We start from the raw sequence: 24,905 nt of genomic DNA, 5'->3' as shown, positions 1-24,905 counted from the left end.
ACCAGACTTACTGGTCTGACAGAGACTGGAGAAACCCCAAGTATGGCCCCTGGACACCCTTATAGCTCAGAATGAAGTCACTCCTGAGGTTCACCCTTAGCCAAAGATTACACAGGCCCATAAAATAAAAAGAGACTCAATGTGCACACTAGCCCAAGGGCAAGGAAAGAAGGCAGGAGGGGACAGGAAAGCTGGTAATGGGTAACCCAAGGTTGAGAAGGTGAGAGTGTTGACGTGTCATGGGGTTGGCAACCAATGTCACAAAACAATATGTGTATTAACTGTTTAATGAGGAGCTAGTTTGCTCTGTAAACCTTCATCTAAAGTACCATAAAAAAAGAAAAAAAAGTCCTGGACCTTGACCCCCAAGGAGATCTGGGTGCAGTACTTATGGTACGTATCTGTTTTTATGAAGATTCTGCGGCTTCATTATCACCATGAAACACAAATTATGTCTCAAAATGTAAACATACATGCATACACTGAATATGAAGTAAAAAGTAAAATGATAAGTCTCAGAGAAAACTAAGTAAGCAGGTACATGAAATATATTTACTTCAGTCTGGAAATACGCCACAATGACATCAAGCTGTTGAAGATATATATATTCATACATGGCGATGAGCATAATGTATCTATAGAGTCGCATCATCATACCACTACACCACTCTGATTAAACATGACAATTCATTTTAAAGACTATTCATATCTAACCAATGATTTAGATGAGGATGGAAAGTTGAATTAACTAAGGGGTAAGAAAGCACCAATCACTGCCTCTGGCAGAGCTATTAAAGAATTAACTTGGAAACAAAGTTATAAAAATGATGATGAATGATCCAGAAGCTCACTAACACTAAGAAAGCAGAGATGCTACAATGTGCGATGAGAATATTAGCTTCCATCTTATTAACTCCATTCTACAAATAAAAACAAAACCTAAAACAGAATTTTAAATAAGGCAGCCATTCTCAGATTATATATTTTTTCCCTAGTCTGGCCAAAATGAGAATAGGTGGAGGCACCAGGAAAAGGAAGTGCAGAATCATTACAAATAAAGTCTCATTAAAGAAACTTGTCATTTCCAAGTACTATGATTATTTTCCAGCTATTCAAATGTCATTTCCCTTGGCCAGGCTGAGTACTCCCATAGCCCTGCGCTCTCTCTGTTACAGCTCTTATCACACTGTTTTATTGCTCATTTGATTACCTGCCATCCTAATAGATTATAAGCTCCATGAAGACAGCGGCCATGATTACTCATGATTATCTTGTACATCATCATATTCTCCAGTGCCTACAGCCATTTAATAAATAGCTGCTCAATGAAGGCGAGGAAGAGGAGGGAGGAAAGATTGAAAACATGGTGTGACATATAGACGAATTAGAACATTTACTTAAAGTTGTTTTAATTGTTTATTATTTACCAGAAGCAATTCTACATGAAATATGCAGTAGTCATAAATGAAGTTTTAGCATAATATGTCCCATGTATGACATCTATTTTACAGATTCTTATTAATGATCAGAAAGTCTATAATACAAATTATGCAATTCATTTATTAAGAAAACTGTTTTACAAAACAGAGAAAACAATAAATGCAAAAGAGAAAAAAAACAGCAACTTTTTTATATTGAGAATATGAAAAATACTATCTAATTAACTGCTATATCATCCTCATTATGTAATTATATGTACATTGGAGAGGTATTGGATATTGGAGAGAAAACAAATATACCATGTTTAGCTACTCTAGCACAGGGTTTCTTCATCTAGTCACTAATATTTTGCACCAGATAATTCTTTGTTTGCTGGTAGGAGGTGGGGACTGTCCTGTTTTAGCAGTATCCTAGTCTCTACCCACTAGTGCACCCCCTTACCCCCAGTTCTGACAACCAAAAATGTCTCCAGACATTGCCAAATGTCCTGTGATGGGAGTAAACCCAAACAAAACTTGTTGCCATCAAGTTGATTCCAACTTGAAGTGAGCATGTAAGACAGTGTAGGGTTTCCAAGGCTATAATCTTTACAGAAGGAGCTCTGGTGGCACAGTGGTTAAGCACTCGCTCAGCCGCAAACCAAAAGGTCAGTGGTAGGAACCCACCAGCCGCTCTGCAGGAGAAAGATGTGGCAGTCTGCTTCTGTAAAGACTACAGCCTTGGAAACCCCATGGGCAGTTCTACTCTGTCCCGTAGGGTCTCTATGAATCGAAATCCACTCCACGGCAATGGGTTTAATCTTTACGGATGTAGACTGCCACATTTATCTCTCAAGGAGCCACCAATCTTTTAGTGAGCAATCAAGTGCTTAACCACTGCACTACCAGGTTGTTGCTGTTAGGTGCCATCAAGGAGGTTCCATGACTCTGTGTACAACAGAACAAAATGCTGCCCGGTCCTGTGCCATCCTCACAATCATTGCTATGTCTGAGCCCACTGTTGCAGCCACTGTGTCAATCCATCTCATTGAGAGTCTTCCTCTTTTTTGCTGACCCTCTATTTACTAAGCATGATGTCCTTCTCCAGGGACTGATCCCTCCTGATAATATGTCCAAAGTACGTGAGACGAAGTCTCGCCATTCTCCCTTCTAAGGAGCATTCTAGCTGTACTTCTACCAAGACAGATCCGTACATTCTTCTGGCAGTTCGTCTGGCTACCGGGGTAAGGGGATCAAAATTGCTCCTGCTTAAGAACCACTGTTTCAGTCTAATGATTTTCAAAGCTATCCTCTCCAAGTCAGGTGAAGTGAGACATATTGTATTCAAAGAGATCATATCAAAATCAGAAAAAATAGAGAAAAAAAAATCATAGGTAAAGATGATAGGTTTGAAGTATCTGTAAAAATCCAAGTGGAGACGGAGATCCTGAATTGAATGGGGTCTCTTTCTTTCTTTTTTCTTGTTTTAATCTGTAACATCTAGCACAAAGCCCTGCTCCAAGTATGTATGCAATACAATCTGGTTAAATAATTTAACACTGCCTTGAGTTTTAGCTAACATATTTTAAGACAGATTGATAAAAGTTTATGCTGTTGAATCCACAGATGGGGTTGTTGCTTTAGGGATGGAGAAAATCTATTACTCTAATGAAAGGACACAGTACTCTGAGAATAATGACCAATCTAACAAAGAAGTTTGAACAGAACATTTAAATGAATTTAATCTTCAATCACAATTAATTGCTTCTTCTTTTCCTATGGCATCTGTCATGGATTGAACTGTGTCCCCCAAAAATATCTGCCAACTTGGCTAGGTCATGATTCCCAGTATTGTATGATTGTGTACCATTTTGTAATCTGATATGATTTCCTTATGTGTTGTAAACTCTATCACTGTGATGTAATAAGATGGATTAGTGGCAGTTATATTGATGAGGTCTACAAGATTAGGTAGTGTCTTAAGCCAATCTCTTTTGAGACATAAAAGAGAGAAGCGAGCAGAGACACATGGGAACCTCATACTACCAAGAAAGCAGTGCTGGGAGCAGAGCGCGTCCTTTGGACCTGAGGTTCCTGCACTGAGATTCTCCCAGACCAAGGGAAAACTGAAGACAAGGGCCTTCCTCCAGAGGGAGAAAGGCTTCTCCTGGAGCTGATGCCCTGAATTTGGACTTGTAGCCTACTAGACTGTAAGAAAATTAAACTTCTCTTTGTTAAAGCCATCCACTTGTGGTATTTCTGTTATAGCAGCACTAGATGACTAAGACAGTATCCTTTTCTTACTATATCTGTTGCCATGGATTGAACTGTGCCCCCCAAAAATGTCTGCCAACTTGCTGAGGCCAGATTCCCAATATTGCGTGATTCTCCACCATTCTGTCATTGGATTTGTGTGTTGTAAATCCTATCACTATGATGTTAATGAGGTGGGATTAGAGGCAGCTATGTTAATGAGGCAGGACTCAGTCTACAAAAAGATTGTGTCTTAAGCCAATCTCTTTTGAGATATAAAAGAAAGAAGCAAGCAGAGAGTCAGGGGGACCTCATACCACCAAGAAAGTAATGCCAGGAGCAGAGTGCGTCCTTTGGACCCAGGCTCCCTGTGCTGGGAAGCTCCTCAACCAGGGGAAGATTGATGACAAGACTGTCCCCAGAGTTGACAGACAGAGAAAGCCTTCCCCTGGAGCTGGCACCCTGAATTTGGCCTTGTAGCCTACTGGACTGTGAAAGAATAAATTTCTCTCTGTTAAAGCCATCAATTTGTGGTATTTCTGTTACAGCAGCACTAGATGACTAAGACATCTGTTCTATAACATTTATGTCTTAAAATTGTGTATAACTAATTAATCGATCAATCGATTAAAGAATGAATCTTTAAATCTTCCATTTATCTCCAATAAACTACTAGAAGATGATTTTTCTTCTCCTTATAAGTATCACTATTAAGGTTACAGCAAAGGGAAGACTTGCAGTTTGATTTCTTTCCTCTTTCTTTAATTAAACAAACAAACAAAAATTCACTTCAAACTACTTAAAAAACTATGGTGAAAAATTTGGGGATGCCTGAGATAACATTTAAATCTTAAACCAAAAATATTCCCTGAAGTCTTCTTAAAACCCAACAATAGTCTAGCTTAACTAGCAAAGAATGTCTGCCTTGAGCATTGTGCTCTTTTAAGGAACTATCTATATGGGATCAAACTGAAAACAGCAACTTGAAAGGTTAGATAAGAACCTTAGGAGGCAGTGAGCTTACGTTAATGGAGGAGGAATAATTTGGAAAATGAGGGTGAGAATGGTTACTAAACTTAAAGAATGTAATTAATGTCAATGAATTATACACATAGAAATTGTTGAATTGGTGTATGTTCTGCTGTATATATTTTCAACAACAAAAAAACAAAATAAATTATTTTAAAAAACGGTTAAAATGTAAAAAGAAATTGAGGGATGATTTTCATTTTTGACATTTCCTTTTAAGTTTTTTTCCATTCCGTGTTTTTCCCTCTGGACTGTTCATGAGCATATTTTACTCTAGCAAAGTTAAAGAAAATAGAAAAGCATCTACACAGTACCTGGATTTAAAAAACAAAACAAATCCATTGCTGTCAAATCAATTATGACTCATAGCAACCCTAAAGGACAGAGTAGAACTGCCCCATAGGGTTTCCAAGGAGGGGCTGGTGGATTCGAACTGCTGACGTTTTGGTTAACAGTCCAACGCTTAACCGCTGCATCACCAGGGTTCTGCACCTGGATTTAGGACATATTAACTTTTTCTTCTTCTTTTGTATTGTTCAACATAATTACCGAGCTAAAGCTATATTCTTGCAAACTTGATAATACAGGTCAAATTATTTTTAAGAGTAAAACACTATTACGATTTTTAGCGGAAATTTAAATTTTAGAAACATTAAGTTCAAGTAAAATCCCACCATAGTTGTAAATTTAGATATCTTTATATCCCAGCTGAGCCTTTGTTGAGTTTTCTAGAAGGATAAGATTAAAATCTGCAGTTCTGAACATATAACCAGTAGATATATTTCTGTTTCAAGGTACTCCGTTTTCTAAAGAAAAATACCTAGATTAATTTCACCAAAGTCATGAAATCACCTGAGTGGGGAGGTAGAAACAAGTAAAATGGTGGAGTAATAAACCTTCAAGTAGAGGTGGAGAAGAAAGATACTCTCATAGTGAAGTTCCCGAGAAGTCCAGTGACACTCTCTGCCTAGGTAGCCTACAAATTTCACCAACCAGTATAAGTAATGAGGATAGATTTTATGAATTACATTGATAAATAATATAGCCTATAACCTCTATGATTCTGGTTATAAAAATATTTGGTGGATTAGCCAATTGATATAGTTTTAATTTCAAACTAGAAAATGTTACCTTCAAAATACAGAAACTCATTGTATCATAAGAATCACATAATAAAATCTTCATGCTTTATTCATGTTGTTGCATTGTTTTGAGCCATCAAGTCAATTCCAACTCACTGCATCCCTATATGACAGAGTAGAACTGCCCCACAGGCTGTAATCTTTATAAGAAGGAGCCCTAGTAGTACAGTTGTTAAGAGCTTGGCTACTAACTGAAAGGTCAGTGGTTCTAACCCACCAGCTATGTGGGAGAAAGATGTGGCAATCTGCTTTTGTAAAGATTACAGCCTTGGAAACCCTATGGGGCAGTTCTACTCTGTCCTATAGGGTTGCTATGAGTAGGAATAGACTGAACAGCAATGGGTTGAACTTCACAGGAGCAGATTGCCAGGTTTTTTTTCTCTTATGGAGCCACTGGTGGGTTCAAACCACTAACCTTTCAGTTAGCAGCTGAGCACATAACCATTGTGCCACTAGGGCCCTCTGCTTTATTCATAGTTCCTATTTAACAATGTGATGGAAGAATTTACTAATACAATCACATAGAAGAAAGCAGTGAGAGGCATGATAATTGAAAAGAAAGAGGTAAAAGTCTCTATTTGCAAATGATATAATTGTGTATACCTGAGTAATGCAAAAGAATCAATGGAAAAATTTATATAAAAAAAAATTTTAATATCAGGTTATATAACAAAAAATCTATAGCATTTATGTAAACAAACAAAAATCCATTAAAAGGTGTAATAGAAGAACAATAAAATAAATTACTTAGGTAACAACAAGAAATGTTCAAAACTACCTGAGGAAAAATTTTAAATCTCCTGAAATACATAAAAGTAGACTTGAACAAATGAAAAGACATACCATATTCTTGGATAGGAACCTAATGTTATAAAGATGTCAGTTCTCCCTATTTCAGTGTATACATTAAATGAAATCTCAATTTAAATGCCATCAGGTTTTTTCTGCCCTAGAGCTAGACAAGTTGATTATAAAGTTCATTTGGAAAAACAAATAAGCAAGAATAGCCTGGAAAATCCTCACAAAGAAGAGCCTTATGAGAAGAGGGGGCAGAACTACTAAATCTTAAAATATGAATTAGCCAAAGGCCAAAGGAACAAAATAGAAAAATCTAAAAATAGATGTAACTGCATATGGAAACTTAGGGTACATTAAGTGCTTTTGGGATAACTAGATGTTGCTGTTGTTATTAGCTGCCGTTGACTCAGTCCCTGACTCAGGGTGACCCCGTGCATAACAGAACCAAAGGCTGTCCGGTCCTGTGCCATCCCCATGATCAGTTGCCGACTGAACCATTGTGATCCATAGGGTTTTCACTGGCTGAGTTTTGTAAGCAGATCACCAGGCCTTTCTCCTAGCCCGTCTTAGTTTAGAAGCTCCACTGAAAACTGTTCAGCATCACAGCAACATGCAAGCCTCAAGAAAGACTAGTGGTGGCTGTGCATGAGGTGCACTGGCTAGAAATGGAACAGGGTCTCCCACATAGAAGGTGAGAATTCTACCACTGCACCACCAATGCCTTCATGGATAACCCGACAGCCAGATGGAAAAAGATAATATCCATTCTTCATATCATTAAGCAGGACCAAATCCAAATTAAATAGCTATTTACAGGAAAAAATGGAAATGATAGAAGTAGAAGAAGAAAATAAGGGGTAATTCCTATAGTGAGGAAAACTTCCCTAATTTTGACACAAAATCCTGAAGCACTAAGAGAAAGGCTTGATATATTAATTGAATTATGAGGAAAAAACAAAACAAAACCCCTGAAGCAAAGTAAAAGAAAAAAATGACAAATTGTAAAATACTTGAATCTTATATATAAGGAGTTAATATCAAACAACTCCGCATAAAAGCAAGCCAGAGTTATGTTAAAAGAAAAGTAAAACATTCTTAGTGACACAAAAAGATGCTAATCTCACTCCTAATAAGAAAAATGCAAAATAAAACAACACTGGGATTTCACTGCTCACTTATCAGACTGACAAAATGCCAAAAGCTTGACAACACACTTTACTGAAAATGACGTAGGGAAACAGGCCCTCACATACATTGCTGTTGTTTTTCCAAATGCAAAATGGGACATCCCCTATGGAGACTCTAACAAAGTTATACATGCATTTATCCTTGGACCCAGCAATCTTGCCTCTAGGATTGTATTCAAGATGTACTATCAAAGAATTAAGAGACCTATGCATAAGCCTATTCACTATAGCCCTATCCATAGTATCAGAGACTGAAAGCAACCTACATGTCCATTAATAGAAGACTTGTTGAATATAACATGGTTTGCCCCCCAAAACAGAATGTTACACAGCTATTAAAAAAAGGAGGGTGGCAGACTGAGTCCAATACAACTACATGGTGCCCAGCTACCACACCGACTGCTCTGACAGGGATCACAATAGAGGGTCCAGACAGAGCTGGAGAAAAATGCAGAACAACATTCTAACTCACACAAAAAGACCAGACTTACTGGCCTGACAGAGACTGGAGAAACCCTGAGAGTATCGCCCCCGGACACCCTTTTAGCTCAGTAATGAAGTCACTCCTGAGGTTCACCGTTCAGCCAAAGATTAAACAGCTCCATAAAACAAAACAAGACTAAAGGGGCACACCAACCCAGGGGCAAGGACTAGAAGGCAGGAGGGGACAAGAAAGCTGGTAATAGGGAACACAAGGTTGAGAAGGGACAGTGTTGACATGTCGTGGGGTGGTTAACCAATGCCATAAAACAATATGTGTACTGTTTAATGAGAAACTATTTGTTCTGTAAACCTTCATCTAAAGTACAATTTAAAAAAAAGATTTTTGATTTTAAACATACACACAAACAGGAGGGTGGCATCAGAAATGTCTCTAGGACATGATTTTCACGATATGTTGTTGGAAAACCTAGGTGAAGATAAATGTGGGTAGTATGCAGCTGTTTATCTAAGGAAAGGAGGTGTATGGATAAATATATGTTTTCTTATGTTTAAAAACGGGTAGAAAAATAAACTAAAAGAAGTGATTACCTGTAGAGGCAGAAAGAAAATAAAGGCCACAGGGAGGGATGGAAGCTAAACTTCTCTTAATATACTTTGTTTCGTTTTTGACTTTAGAATCATGTACATGTTTTACAGAACTATAAAAAATATGTTTTTAAAAAAGTTAATATAAAAACTGAAAGGAAAATGAAACAATTTAGCCTAAAGTGTATCAAGTTGGTGGCATAACTGCACACAGAAGAACTATTCCCAGTGACTTTTAAGCACAGTAATTTAACTGTACATCTCTAGTGGATTATTCCCCAAGGAGGAAAAGGACAGTAAAAACAAATAAAATACACCCACACAATGTTTTAGGTAATCGTATTGTGATAATGTTGATATTATTCTGAACTGTTATGTGTGTATTATAGGGAAAAGTAAATAAGTAATTACACAGATGTCATTTAGAACCAGGATTATAATAGTAAAAGAAATAGATACAGATGTAACCTCAGTGAAATGAAGTAAAAATTCTGTAGCCCTAAATTTAAGGGGAAGTATTAGTATAAATTCAAAATATTACATACAGGCAGTCCCCAGGTTATGAACGTCCAACTTATGTACAACCTGTGGTAATGAAACAACCCCTGTAAAACCTCTTATATTAAAAATTTGAGGTGCATACAACGGTATGCAGCTAATAAGAAACGGGCACTACTTTGCGATGTGCATCAAAACATTATTATTACTGTTTATTATTATGTTAAAGATGTTTTCATGTATCTGAAGTGTTTCTTTAATTTTTTTTAGGCATAGAAAGGTATACTATATACTATATAAGAAGACAAACATTTGACTAACTGACATTAGATACGAACCGTACCTAACTGTTCTGACTTACAAACCTGAGTTAAAGGCAGAGTTAGGAATGGAACTCGTCCATAATCGAGGGACTGCCTGTATACTTTAAGGTCCAAATGAAAGTGTATATGTGTGTGTCCACCAAAAGCACCCAGCAACAGTGAAGAACCAAGTAGCAGTGAGCACCTCTAGCATTCAGTTTGTGATCTGAAAATACCACTGCCCCCTAAAAGGAACCAAGGCTCCTACATGAGCTGATTCAGGTCTGAGTCAAGAAATGCACAAAGTGAGCCTAGAATACCTTGTTAGCTATCACAGCCTACTAGGGCCGTATCAAAAAGACTCTGAGAGCCAACTGAAGCGGCTCCCACTGACCAAAGATGCAACCAATTGAACACTGATAGAGAAAACCACAATGGATCAAAACATAAATGTGTTTCAATCCATAATAACAGTAAAAAAAAAAAAAAAAAAAAAATCACTTCAAGCATTTATCCTGTCCTTCCTGAACTGTAGCTCAGGGTGTTAAATTGTTTTTTAGGGGAAGATTCTTTTTAGAGAAGTATTCCAGCTAATAAATGAATAAGGCACATCAAAATTATAACAGGATTTGCCACTCTAATGAAAAGAAAGGCAGAGATCATCACAGTATAAATTTCCTCATTTCTTCCACAAATAAATCACAAGGAAAAAGAGAATGGGAGACGGAAGACGGTAGAGGCAGGTAAACAGATGATAAATGGATAGATGGATGGACAGATGGACAGATGGACAGATGTACGGACAGGTGGGCGGGTGGGTGGATGAATGGATGGAGATCCTATAGATTTAGAGATTTAAGAGACATATCAACCAACTGCAATATATGGCTTTTTATTTGAATTCTAAATTGAATAAACAAACTAAAAAAAACAATTATGAGAAAATTGGGGAAATATAAACACTGACTAGGTTATCTGAAAATATTAATAAATAAGTTTTAATTTTGTTGGCATCATAATGGTATTATAAAAAAGTATCTTTTAAGATACAAACTTAAATATTTATAGATAAGGTTATATTGTGTCTGAGAATTGCTTCAAAATAATAAAGGAGGAGGTAGGGGTATAGCTGAAATAAGATTGATCATGAGTTGGTAATTGTTGAAGCCAGGCAATAGGTAGATGGAGGTCCATTTACATTATTCTCTCCTTTTTGTATGTTTGAAATATTCCAAAATAAAAAAAAAATTTTAAATTAATTAAGAAAACGTATCTTTTATCCAAAACCAGTCTATCGAATTAAGCTTGGTATTCAAACACATCATCTAACAAACCATCCCGACTCCAAGAGGAATAAGAGAAAAGATGTTCTGATTAGTAAGAAATGTTAACATAATCCCTTTCAAACAGTCTGTTTGATGTGTTTTTCTCTCCAATCCCCTACCTCTCTACCAGTCACTACTGAGGATGGTATGGCACATAGTTAACGAATATAAAGAGGTAAAAGCCTGCTTTTGTTAGAAGTTTTTAAAAATGCTTTTGACAAAAGCAAAAAATCTGACCCATCTATGTTATCCCCTCCCGAGTTTGGCTAGTAAACGTCAAGAATGAATATTTCTGTTGTCCATGCATACCACAGGGCCAGAGGACACGTATAGCCAATGTTAAAAAGAGGAAGGATGCGCAGAATTAACTACATAACAATTCCTCAACCAAAAATTCAAGCTAATACAAACTTCCTTGCTGAATGAGTCTTTAAATATTTAGTGCCAAAGAAAAATAATAATCAAAACCTAAATAACATGCTTTTTAACAAGGTACACAAATTGATTTACTGATTCCACAAAGGATATGTCACAGAAACTTTAATGCATTTACTATGCATGGGAGGGGGGAAGAATGTCCAAATTAACAGATTTAACCTAATCCAATGATGATTCATTAAGTCAAACAGACAAAAAGTGATTATTGCAGGGGTTTGCCAAGTGGATCATGGCTATTAAAAGATGACTGAATACATATGAATCTATACTCACATTATACAATTATAGTTTATAAAAACAAATAAGTTCTAAAACCAAACAGTTGGCCAATCCATATCCGGAAGACTAGCACATTTTAAATCAAAATAATGAAGTATGTATCGACAATTAATGTAGTGTATTCAAAATTGCTTCTGTACTTCTAGGAGATAACAATTTTCAGAAAATATGCTTAAAGCACATACTGTGCTAGTACTCTGCTCATGCACTCTGCAAGGTGCAACCTACTATTAAGAACACAGTCATTTTCTGGAGAAATAAAAAATATATATTTCCCAGGTTGCCATACAGAACCATAAGAGTTACAGAGAAAATGGAAGTTGTCCTGCATGATAACAAATTTTAGCGATTGTCCTATTGAAGGGACAGTTTGTATTGACTATTTTCTAACTCTGTCATGTATCATTGTATCATTTTGTGTGTGTGTGTGTGTGTGTTGTATGTGTGAGAAAGAGAGAGAATATGAATCGTTTGTTAGAGTGAGAAAGCACATTCAGGGAACAGACAGTTCAGTAGTTTTCAGTTGTGCTAGACAGAACTCCTGAACACAAAAGAGGAGAATAAGGATTTCATCGTACAAGAAATGAAACATTTTTTAGTAAAAAGTAAAGATTTAAACTGCCTAAAAAACAATTTAATGCTTAATACTTTTTACCTGTTTTTTTATATTGAAACTCTGGTTAAGATTTCACATACAAGTTTACCACCTAAAATGTTTTTAAAAAAACATAGATTTGTTCATTCTCATTTTATTTAAAAAAAAAAAAAAAAAAAAACCTAAGGTAGAGATAAGGAAGTGCAGAAGCTAAGTGATTCATCTGGGGTTACATCTCATTCACAATGGAGCAGGACGAGGCACCAGATCTTCCGACTGAACACTTTCCATTGGGCTTTCCAACCAATAATAATCTGGTTCAGTAAATTAGTCACATACATCATTAGAAAGATATTTTGAAAAAATAGTATTTTTCTCTGACTTGCAAACTATGAAATTAATAAACACAGATCCCTGGTTGAGGAGTGTGAGGTTTAGGAGAACCACATTTTGCAATTCTCTCCCTCCCACATCCCACCCTTCCTCCTGAGAACCACTGCACTAAAGACCCTTCTCTACAAGACTGTTCAGTGATGAAATGGAATGAGGAGGCTTGGGACCAACTGTCCCATTCATGTGTATTGGGAAAAGCTTGGATGCTCTCAAAATCCAAATTATTCCTCAAAAATGGGTCACATATGAGATTATGTGGTCACTTTAAACCCTAAGTACATATTTTATTAAAAGCACCATGACTCTTTAGATTAAAACAACAAATATCCAACCCTCCACCCGTCACCCAGAACTCAGAGACTCATTCCTAGGTTAGCTTCTCTGACCTTAATATTATTTGCTTTGAAGACTGATCCTTGCATTGGGGGGAAAACAAACAAAACATAAAACCCAAGTAAGACCTCGTAGCCCACCTGCAGCAGAGAGTAAAGAAAAAGCTTTCTTCGCTTCAAGCCTGAGATATAAAGATATCTCAAAAATAAGTGAATTTACATCTTTCTATCCCCAATCTATGCCAGAATTTGTTTAATAATGCTTAATTACTAGAGCAATGTAATTTAATAACGACTTAAAATCAGCAGAATTATTCATGACCCTCCTCTTTCATTTCCATTCCCCAAAGCTGGGGGTGTTCTCTAGTCTAAATCCACACTTCAAAGGTAAGTGTCATCATCTCTTCCTAGTAAAACACAAAGTCCTATCAGAAGGAATACAAAAAAGAACTGTGATTATAGCACTGACATTGACTACAGAAACAATTTTTAAAAACAACAAGCAATAAAATAAGTAGTTGTGGCTATTTTCATCTCTAAATCAAGCAAGGAAAATCTTTTCAAGTGATGGCTAAGTTCTATAAAACAAATACAGAAAATATGTACAGAAAAAATTACAGAAATACTAAGTACTGTTACAGCTGACTGGATTGGCATTTAACAGGCTGAAAGAACCAGATCAATCTCAATCTTGCTGGGGTCAATTCGGGTGCTCAAACCAATGAAACATATTTTTTTTCTTTATGTTTGTATACTACAGGTACTAAAATATTAACCAAGTTTGCAAATGTCATGCACAATGAAACCATTTATAAATATTAGAACATATTAAAAATACATATTTCTATCAAAATCCACCTAATAAAAATAAATAGTGGATGTAATGAATCATCAGGACAATACTACTAAGGAAAAATATAAAACACTGTACCTCCAAAAAAAGAGGCGGGAGGAGAATGGATTAAGCAAAGATATTTTAGTATAATTAGATCATTTTAATGCTAGAACTTATAAATACTAGAATAAAATTTACCACTAGCTATTACAATCAAAATATTATAGGGAAAATAGGTTCATATAATTTTTTTTTACAGTTAGTTCCTGTCCAAACCATTAGATCTAGTCTGTCACATGTAGACCACATCAAATTTAATATAAAATATCACAACAATGCAAATGCATACAATAACCAGTTGACATAAGAGACAACAAAATAAGAAAATGGTATAAAAGTATAAATTTCTCACAACCCAATCAAAATCTGGATTTGTGCATATGCAGTGTCTGAGATTTAAAATGTCACAAGATTATCAACTAAACTTTGTGCTCTGTAAAAACAAGTTGAACAAGACACTAAATATCTGTTGGAATCATCTGTAGTAGAATAAAGAAAATTTATATTTAAAAGCTTACTAGACACTTGTTTTATTACAAAGACATGTTCCCGTATTCACGTGCAGTGTTTTGTAAAGGACTTCATTTCCATTAGCATTATACATTTTTGTTCTTCAGCAAATCAGTAAGAGACTAATGGCACAAATCAATATCATACTCTTCATAGCAACTAATATTAGGTCATTTGTTATAGCAAAGGCCGCTAGGACCTCAGCTAAAGGTATATCAAGCATTTCCATTTGAACATCATTTTTTTGAAAAGAATACATTCCAGGTTAAATGAGTTTCTCTTTTATAAAATAGCCTTTATAGGCTTAACTGACTTCAGCTTCTTAAAGCAGATACTAAGTGTACAAACACCTCAAAGAAACTCAGCCTTGCCTCCTGCGGGCCTTGCCACCAACTACAACTCTGGGAGAGGTGACAAATATCTGCGTTGAATGGAGGGGAGAGGGAGAGACTTATGAAAGAGCCAAAGGAAGGGGCATGCAAAAATGACTGAAATTACATCGAATACTCTCAGCCCCAGAAGTTTTTCCACAGAGGTCAGCTGATTACCAATCTTTCCTAAGTGGGACGAGAGGGAAAGAGGCAGGCAATGAGTGGCCACACTTGAAGGAATTTCCTATCTCCTCACTGTTACACAAAGAGCATGTTGTTTAATCTTCTTATGCTCCACTCCATGCTCTGTTCCACAAAGTGGGAAAATGTCACAGGACTCCAATTGATAATCTGAAACCAGACTGTTGGCTATGTTGTTATATGACCTCTTTCTTCTAAAGAGGAGTTCCCTGGCAGCACGAAGTTACTCACTCCTATGGAGTTCCTTACCTACAGCATCACTTGATAAAGAGAGTTTTCTGTTTATTACTTGGAAATAAAGTCTAAATAACCAACTTATCTAGTAATGCTTTCATTTTTAATTTGCCATTTTACTACTCTATTTCTAAGACTTGTAGAAAGGATATAAGAAAAATTACAAGAATATTAAAAATTACCTCAAAGAACTCAAATCACATGAAACTAAAGGATTTTCCTTCAGATGGCTGCAATCGATTAAGAAGAAATTTCATTGTTATTCCATTCGGTTAGTGGCCAAATATAGATAAGTAGAACAGTTTAATGCTGTTAAATACATGATCAGTCTTGAGTGCTTAAAATTAAGCTCCATAGCTCTGACACTCTGGGAGAAACAAGAGGAACAAATCCCTTAGGATTTGAAACACTGCAAATAGATGCAATACAGATACAGTGTGCTTTGCATAATATAGTTTGTATGAAGACAAATCCTTTCTGCCTCACAATATAAAAAATTCCCACAGAACATGAAGTAGTTTTTACCTCTATCTTTCAGTCATAATTCAATACTTCACCCTTTTAGATCATAATGTACAATCATTTCCAAATGGCTTTGTGAACACTATAAAACAACTATTACAGATATTTCTGAGGAAATCTCATCCTTTAACTTTAGCCGATTCACAAAACATGCATTACAAAAGGGGTATTATAGAATTATCAGTTCTTCGCGAGCAACCAAATGATTTTTCTTTTCTGTCTCCAATTTTAACTAGAATATTATGGCCCCAAAAGAAAGAGACACCCAGAATGCAACAAAAGGCCAGAAAAAAAAAGTCATCAAGTAAGCAGAATATGAGCAGTCAACAAGGACAGCACAAACTCTGGACATTAAACTCAGGTATTTTTCATCAGAGAGTTCTTATTCTCAGACAATTCACTCTTATTTTGTATTTTACTTGAATAAGCTTAATTACCTAGCTTCTACATTCCCAGAACAGTGGAAACAGCAAATTAGATATGAGGGCAGAAGCTACTAGGGGGGAGACAAAACAGCCCAATAGCAATAAAAATTGGTAATAATTACCTGATAATAAAAAGAGGAGGAAGGAATATTATAAAAAATAGAATATGAAATGCAAGAGGCATATCAATCTGGGGACTTTTATTTTCAGACAAACAAGTCCACACATTCAATAAACAAGTAGTTGTAATTTTACAAAATGGGCCAAACAACAACTCTGGTTACTGAGAGGAGGTTTAAAAAGCCAGAGCTACACATAATTACTTTTCAAAATATGTGTATTTTAAATGATTGATTTTTTTCTTAATCTGAGTGCCTAATTAATTTAAAATCCTCGGTTATCCAGAAAGTCATTCCTAAGAAGATAGTTTCTGAGTTCCAAATTACAGATATATACATGAAAATAGAAAGAAGGAAGGAATGTTGTGTAGTTTAAGGCCTTTGGCAGAGAGAGACTCACTTAAAATCACATTTATCAGAAGCCCTCCTTATCCTTTACCCCACGCTCTCCCCAGCAACAACCCTGAAAACATCTGCCTACCAAAGAATGCGCTAATATTTAAATTACTTTTACCAGCTACAATATACTTTTATCCTACCCCTGTAATATACAGTTCCATCTTACCTTCTTATATATTGTTGGTCCATCCACATTTGTGCTCAGAATGACCATTACTTTGATCATCAGAAAAGTGACTTCAATTCCAGGTTAAAAATAGGTACTACAGTGTGGTGTGTTGAAAGTCAAACCCAAAACACTTACTAGGAGTGTCTTTCATTGAACAAAGAAATCCTATTCTGTTTCCAAGGGGGATAAAAAGACGAGCCTAACCCTGGTAACCTTAACACAAAAGGAAGCTAAAAAGGCAGGGACTCGATAAGAACAAAGGATTGTGTTTTCTGATGACATCGATATGTATTAAACACGATGTGTTACACATCTCTCTATCAATATCTGATGTGATAGATTTGCAAATTAATACTACATTGGCCATAACTGCATAAAATTACAACCGTGCCTTCTTTAGAAAAGGTTTTGATTTATACAATGGCAGTGACTTTTATGTGTTTAATGTTTCTGAAACTAAAGGAAGAGATGTGTCACTGTGAGCAAGCAGACTACAATGTGCGAGAAATAATTACACTTGTGACCTCATGGCCTAGAAGGTCACTCTGCAGCACAGGCCAAAGGAAACCAGGAACCATAGCTTTACCTCAGAGTAGTCACCGCCTAGAATGAAGGGCAAGTGTGGGCGTATTTCATAAACCAGCAGGTGCTTGACCTCATAAAAAAGTCAATTATCAAAATGCTACATATAGAATGTCACAAATAGGAAATACATGAAATCAGGTTCTGCAAATTATCTTCCCTTCAAAATAAACTTGAGACAACTTATAACATTTTATCTTCATCTAAATTGTAAGACAACAATGTCACAAAAGTGACTTTAATCCCTCTTTGGTTAAGAATAATCAAGAGAATTTTTTTTTTTTTTAAGTGCTTGGGAACATAAAAGTGATAAATACAGGCTAAAGAATGGTAACTCAGAAAACATTTAAAATATTTATATATCAGTATTACAAGAATGTATGCAGTACTGATAATTCACATCCTGTTACCCTCCGAACAGGAATTGCAATGCACTTATCCACTAATTTTCTATCAGAAATTAGGCATTAAAACTGCACGCTGGCTGCATTTGGAAGGGATAAAATGACGCTTCCTAACTGGTTCAATAGACAGCCCTGGTGGAGCAGTAGTTGAGCACTTGGGTGCTAACCGAAAGGTCAGCAGTTCAAACCCATCAGCTGCTCCACAGTAGAAAGATGTGGCAGTCTGCTTCCATAAAGATTACAGCCTTGGAAACCCTATGGGGCAGTTCTACTCTGTTCTATTGCATCACTGAGTCAGAATCAATCGACTAGAAGGCAACGGGGTTTTTTTTTTTTTAAAACTGGTTCAAGGACAGAGCCCCATTCCCTGAAGCAAGATTCTCCTATCACTCAATTAGGAGTTGGTCATTATGAAAATATGTGAACTGGCATTTCAGTGAAGACAGACCATTGCTTCTTTTTCCTCCTCAGTGATCTCCTGTCTGCTGCCACAATCCCTGGACAATAGAAATTAAAGTGTCTTCAGAAGCAGCAGCAGTAAGGAGAATAAAACTATAGAAGCCAGGGTAGGAAAGGAAAGGGGCCAGCCTGCCCACACTGACTGCATGTGGTATGCACTGTGCTGGACGCTTTACAAAAAGTTCCTCATTTCATCCTCTCAATAATCCTGGGAAATGGGCACGCAACATGGCAGCAGCAGGTAATGTCATCTGGGTAATAATGGACAAAGGTCATGGGGAAGAGAAACAGTAACGTGTGGACTTCAGTCCTTCACTATCATCACCTAGTATGGCTGCAAGCAAGAATCTTTGGCAAAGGGCTGCTACAGATAAAAAGGGGGAAAAGTAAACTGTCTCATAACTACTCTTTAGTGGCCCACCCCCAGTTACCAAATGCTTTTTCCCTAATCCTCTTTCTCTCAGAACCCACACTCTACTTAACCATTTCCTCTCAACCCACACCAGCCTGTCCTAGCTGTCTGTGGCAATGGGAAAACCTAGAAGAGTGTAAATCATATGATCAAGAATGAGTAGGGGCGAGAGGAAAAATGTTCCTGGAAGTCAAAACTGGCCACAATTTTTCATATTGACTGGGATCTTCGGCTATCTTACTAAGGTACGTTATGCAATAAAAGCCATTTGTAGGCTTATCTGAGAACCTAAGGAAAGCAACAGGTCAGAAGCCAGCTGACTTGAATTCTCATCTTAGTCCCAGCTCAATCACTTACTGACTTTGAACCCAGGGAAAGTCACTACTCACTTTAAGCCTCAGACTCCATATCTCTAAGATGAAGGGCTGGCACGGTCCGTTAGCCCAGTATGACGTTGCTTCTGGTTTAAGTGTAGTATTTTCCTGAGTTTCAGACAAATATCTAACAAGAAGACTCTTAGCACAAAGTTCAGTCATAAGTTAGGAGCTGCCAATATTGCTTAGGCAATTATTGTATATTTTAAAAAGCTTAGGATGATTAATTATAAGAAAATATCTGAGAAATGGTGTACTTACCAGGTATATTGTTTAATAATTTTAATATTTTGCCTACTTCAGTGATAAAAGAAAATTCCTATGCTAGAATAGCTTTTAAAATGATGCTATATGCTGCAACTTGCTACAATAACTCCTCAAACATTAATGACAACAGTAGAGGTGGTTTCACCAGAAGCACGTGGACGGCAGGTGTGGACTGTCCACCAGCTGGCTCCATAACCTTTTGATCCTTTCGGACAGCAAATCTGTTCAACAGCCCTATGTGGTCATTCCCCATTTGTGGTCTGCTTTCTTCTCCTTTCATATGTTCAGAATCCCAACTCCTTTAGCTTGACATCCTTTTATTAAAACAGAAAGCTCTGAGTAAAGCAAACTAAAACTAATTTTACACTCAGTCAGTATAAAGATTCCAGAATACATTAATGTATTATACCACAGGTTGTTAGTACGTGACGTTTCAGTTATAGATGTTTGCTTATTTATTCTTTTCCTATGAAATATACAACTACAGACAGTGACAAGATTAAAATTTTAAGCAAGTCAACCTTCAGTTAATTCATAAAGTACTCCATGATACTATAACTAAATATTAAGGGCTTTTGGGGACTGGACAGCCTCATAAAACCAAATGGGACTAATGAGGCACAGCCGTCCAGTGACAAGGACTAGAAGGCAGAAGGGGACAGGAAAGCTGGTGATAGGGAACCCAAGGTTGAGTAAGGATAGTGTTGATATGTTGTGAAGTTGTTAACCATTGTCATAGGGCAACATGTGTACTAACTGGTTAATGAGAAACTATTTTGTTCTGTAAACCTTCATCTAAAGTGAAAATAGCAGCACAATTGTTAAGAGCGTAGTCAATGTCACTGAACTGTGCATGTAGAAATTTTTGAAATGCTGTATCTTTGGCTATGTATATTTTCACCAAAAAAAAAAGGTTGAGAAGGGAGTGGGTTGACATGTTGTGGGGTTGTTAACCAATGTCATAAAACAATATGTGTACTACTGTTTCATGAGAACCTATTTGTTCTGTAAACCTTCACCTGAAGTACAGTAAAAAAATTTAAAAAAAAAAAGGGGGTGGTGGAGAAAGTCCAGGGGCATCCTCACTTGCAATTCATAGTGCTTTCCTATAAGCCTGTAGGATTTCATTAGTAAAACATTAAATCATTGCTTAAAAACACTAAATATATATATATATATAAAGGGCTTTAATTACATAAACAGAAGGGTTTAAATTTGACCTAAGAACAATCTAGTTTATGCTTATTTAAACTACAATGAGACCATCAAAGACTAATTTTCTAAAAGTTATTTTTCTGCCCCTTTTGTTGTTGCTGTTAAATTTGATATGGCTGGAAAGGGTGCTGTCTGAAAGCAGTATTAGATAAGCCACATATCTGCTCATTCCTCCACCCCCACCCCATCCCATTTAAGATCAAAGAGTGCAGGACAGAATAAATAGTGGTTAACAGAACAGGTTTTGAAGTCTAACAGTCACTTAGTAACTGAGGAAGCTTCAGAAAGTTTTTTAATCTCTCTTGGCCTCAGTTACCTCATCTGCAAAAAAAAAAAAAAAATGGGGGAGGGGTGATAATAGTACCTACTTTACAGGGTTATTGTTATGATTAAATAAGACAGACCATGTACTCATCCTAAAATACGACAGAGAAAGGATCAACTAATGGCACGTATTATCACTGTTATTACTTACATCGTAGGAGCCCTGGTGGCACAGTGGTTAAAGCGCTTGGCTGCTAACCGAAAGGTGGGCAGTTTGAACCCACTAGCCACTCTATGGGAGAAAGATGTGGCAATCTGCTTCCATAAAGATTTACAGTCTTGGAAACCCTATGGGGCAGTTCTACTCTGTCCTATAGGGTCAACATGAGTAGGAATCGACTCAATGACAATTCTGTTTTGTTTTACTTAGGGTATATTGTCTCTCTCTGGACCTGATAACAGACCTCAATACTCTCACTAAGTCTAGTAACATATGCATTTTTATCATTGCTTCAGGGAGTAATCTGTAGCTATATTATGCCTTTATCTTAAAGCTAGCTCATTTCTCTTCTTTCCAGGAAAAAAACAAAATGGTATCTACTCAAAATGCTAATGGCACCTCTCTTTCCAAACTGTCAAGAATACAACACTGAACAATTCTTTGGTATTTCCCTTAGTCCTTCATATGCAATCTATAACCAAGGCTTGGAAATTATCTTTAATTTAATTTAATTAAATTATCTACATTTAGGTCTGGGTCTCATATCCCCTTTTATAACAGCCTCCTAGCTACTTCTTCTGCTTTGATCCATCCCCTACTCTACACTCCAATCAACCCACTGCCATCAAGTTGATTCCAACTCATAGACACCCTATAGGACAGAGTAGAACTGTCCCATAGGGTTTCCAAGGAGTGGACGGTGGATTCAAACTGCCAACCTTTTGGTTAGTAGCCGAGCTCTTAACTACCGTGCCACCAGGGTTCCCAATCTACATTAGTACATTCTAAATAAAGACGTCTTGAAAATATTTCTTAATATTTCCATAATGGCATGCTCCTTTTAGAAGAATGTCCAGTGGTTTGCTATTGTCTAGTTTCATCTTCAAACAACTCTACCTTTGGAGATCATGCTCTTATTTTATACCACTTCACCACCTGATACACCATTTAGACTGTCTGATTCCTTGTATTTGTTCTCCCGCTACTTCATTAGCAACGTTACATGTCTCCACCTAGGGTGTAACTGCTTTGTAATTGTATGTCATTATCTATTTTTCTTTTAAGCCTCAAGATACAGTGCTATGCTCACAGTTTGTCCTTAAATTTGAGGATTTTCATTGAATAAGGTTTATGATTAGCTGGTAGCTAATTCTATTTGCTGGAATATTATGATGTTAATGGTCACAAGTAACTGAAAAAATAGCACGATCCCAGACTATTAAATACTCAAAAGCAGAACTCTTTTCATTCCAATCTTTTTTTGTTAATTTTTTTTTCTGGAAATTTATTTTTAAAATCTATACATATTTAATTAAGAACTTTAAGCCTGACACCTTATATAGAGTCCATATGTCTATAAGCTCTGATCTGTTAACTTAATTTCCTGTTATTAAAATGATAACATTCCCAGTAAGCAAATGAAACCCAATACTCAGTATATACTGCTACCCAAACAGATTAAAGAATATTAAGTTGTTAATGTATGATGTTTTGACTATATGTAAAATATGTTTGTATTTTTATAGATTATGAATATATTTATTTAACAAATATGTAACGCTTACTATGGGCTACACGCTGTTCTACATGCTTAACAAAGATGGCCTCATTCCATACTCATAATAACACTAGAAAATACTACTATCATCTTTATCTGTGACAAATGTGAGGCTCAGAAGGGTTAAGTAAAGTGCCCAAATCACACAGCTAAACATTAAACAATTATCCAGAGGCACTACGGAAGAACGGCCCAGCAATCTATTTCCAAAAATCAGACCCTGAAAACCCTATGGAGCACAGTTCTACTCTGACACACATGGAGTCTCAATGGTTGAAGTCGACTTGACAGCAACTGGTACAGTCACCACTGACAGAGATCTGGTAGAGTTAGACTAGTTATAACAGTCTTCTCCTAACCCTTCTTGATTTTTTTTTCTTCATTTTCCTTCATGAATATCATGTACTGTCTCTCTTGATGTAGTGAGTATCTTGTTACTAAGGATAACTGGTATTGGCAAGAGGTTGTTAAAATAAATCCACCTAAAACCAAGGACAAATTTTCATAGTAAAAAGTTTTTTACAAGTTTGATTGAGATTTTATTTTTAAAAAGTGGAACTTATTTTATCTTATAATCAATAAAATTTATGCTAAATTATAATTATGAATTCTTTTTTAGAAGCACAAAGAATGAATCAAATGAATTGAGGGTAAAACATGCTTCTTCTCAAAAAAAAAAAATGATGTCACAATATCTTTTTCTCAGTGAGCATTTTGACTTGCAGTATGATTGCAAAGTATGCCATTTTTGCAAAAAAATATTTAAAAACGTCAACAACTTTCCCCAAGGCCTTTCCCAATCCATTCAAAATATATTCTTGTGAAAGACCTGTCAGTCAAAATCTTTGCTAATTTTCTCTTTTTCAATAGTACACTGGTCTAACTCTACCAGCTCTTTATTTTTCAAGGATTCACCATTCACAATTTGACTTGCAAGGGATTTGCCTGATATTTGTACCTGCATATTATCAGATCAATATCTAACAAGTTAGCACCCATAAGCATAGTAATCCAATGGGCAGAGACAGATGCTAGTGTTAAACAAGGTAGGATATTTGGGGATTAATTTTATAAGTCTGTTAGTGAATATTTTGGTATTAGATAACTTTTGCTTCCTTACCAAACTCCAAGCTTTAGGGATTCAGAAAATGAACAACCAGAATCTGAGGATCCCTTGTTTTCACAATAAGGTAAAGTACAGATAGTCCCTGACTTACGACATGAATTCAAGTTACAACAAACTACACTTACAACTATCTGTTTTGGTTTTTTTTGTACATCTTGTTGTTAGTAATATGCACTACAATGTCCCACCTGCATAATTTGCTGATGTCATCATATCTTTAAGTTTACATGGAATGTTTCCAATCCTCAAAGACAAATAAAGATTGGATTTATAAAGATACTGATAAAAAGAAAATTAAAAAAAAAATGAGGTATTCAACTTATGTTAGAACTGACTTATGACAGAGTCGTTGGAACAGAACCCCATCATAAGTTGGGGACTACTCATTTTTGTTGATAGGTAGCAGCAAGCTTATTTGGGACTTTTGGTACTTTTTCTAAACAAGCATGCAATGCTTTGTGCAAAAGCATATGAACTCTTACGTGATATGACGTGGTCCATGTACTGAGGTAAATAAGGAGCCCAGGCATCAATGGTTTCCTTCCGTCCTGCCTGCTCAATTCTTCTCAGTTCTGCTAGAAGCAGGGCCTGTGCAGCTTCTCTGACCTAAGACAGCCACAGATTCAAATGTAAGAAAAGAAGACATATCCATTGGTGAGGTAGTATTTATTATAAACTGTCGTCGTCTGTCGTTAGGTGCGTCGAGTCAATTCCAACTCATAGTGACCCTATAGAACAGAGTAGAACTGCCCCATAGGGTTTCCAAGGAGCAGGTGGTGGATTCAAACTGCCAACCTTTTGGTTAGCAGCAAAGCTCTTAACTACTGCACCACCAGGGATCCTGTTACAAACTAGAAAGTGCATAATGAATTAAAACTAGCAGATATAAAAGCCATATTTTATTACATAAGAAAAACTACTAGCCAAATAATGAATTAAGCACTAAAAGTGGAAAAAAAGGGATAATAGCAAATTATCAACATTTTAATTAATGATCTCACAGGAAAATATTTTAATACTAGTGCACAGGACTGTTTGAATAGTTAATCAAATTTCGGTTTAAAACTTGATTTTCCAAAACTTTTAAAACATTCTTGTATTCTAACGAAGTATTTTTCATTTTAATTTTCCATATAAATAGTATTGTTAAGTCATTGCTGG

At 36.2% G+C, this 24,905-nt stretch overlaps 1 protein-coding gene across 2 annotated transcripts in view; it reads right to left on the bottom strand.

Moving 5' to 3' along the window:
• The window catches only part of WDR7 (WD repeat domain 7), a 426,984-nt gene that overhangs the window by 253,328 nt on the left and 148,751 nt on the right, over positions 1–24,905 (bottom strand). For both annotated transcript variants that reach the window (XM_004379257.2, XM_023733984.1), the window contains one exon: positions 24,227–24,350. In XM_004379257.2, the coding sequence (XP_004379314.1) occupies positions 24,227–24,350 (124 nt within the window). The remainder of the gene's footprint in view (positions 1–24,226; positions 24,351–24,905) is intronic.

This window comes from Trichechus manatus, unplaced genomic scaffold, assembly GCF_000243295.1.
Source record: "Trichechus manatus latirostris isolate Lorelei unplaced genomic scaffold, TriManLat1.0 scaffold00063, whole genome shotgun sequence".
NCBI lineage: Eukaryota > Metazoa > Chordata > Mammalia > Sirenia > Trichechidae > Trichechus > Trichechus manatus.
Note: the sequence above shows the minus strand (reverse complement) of the source record. Positions and strands in the feature narration are given on the sequence as shown.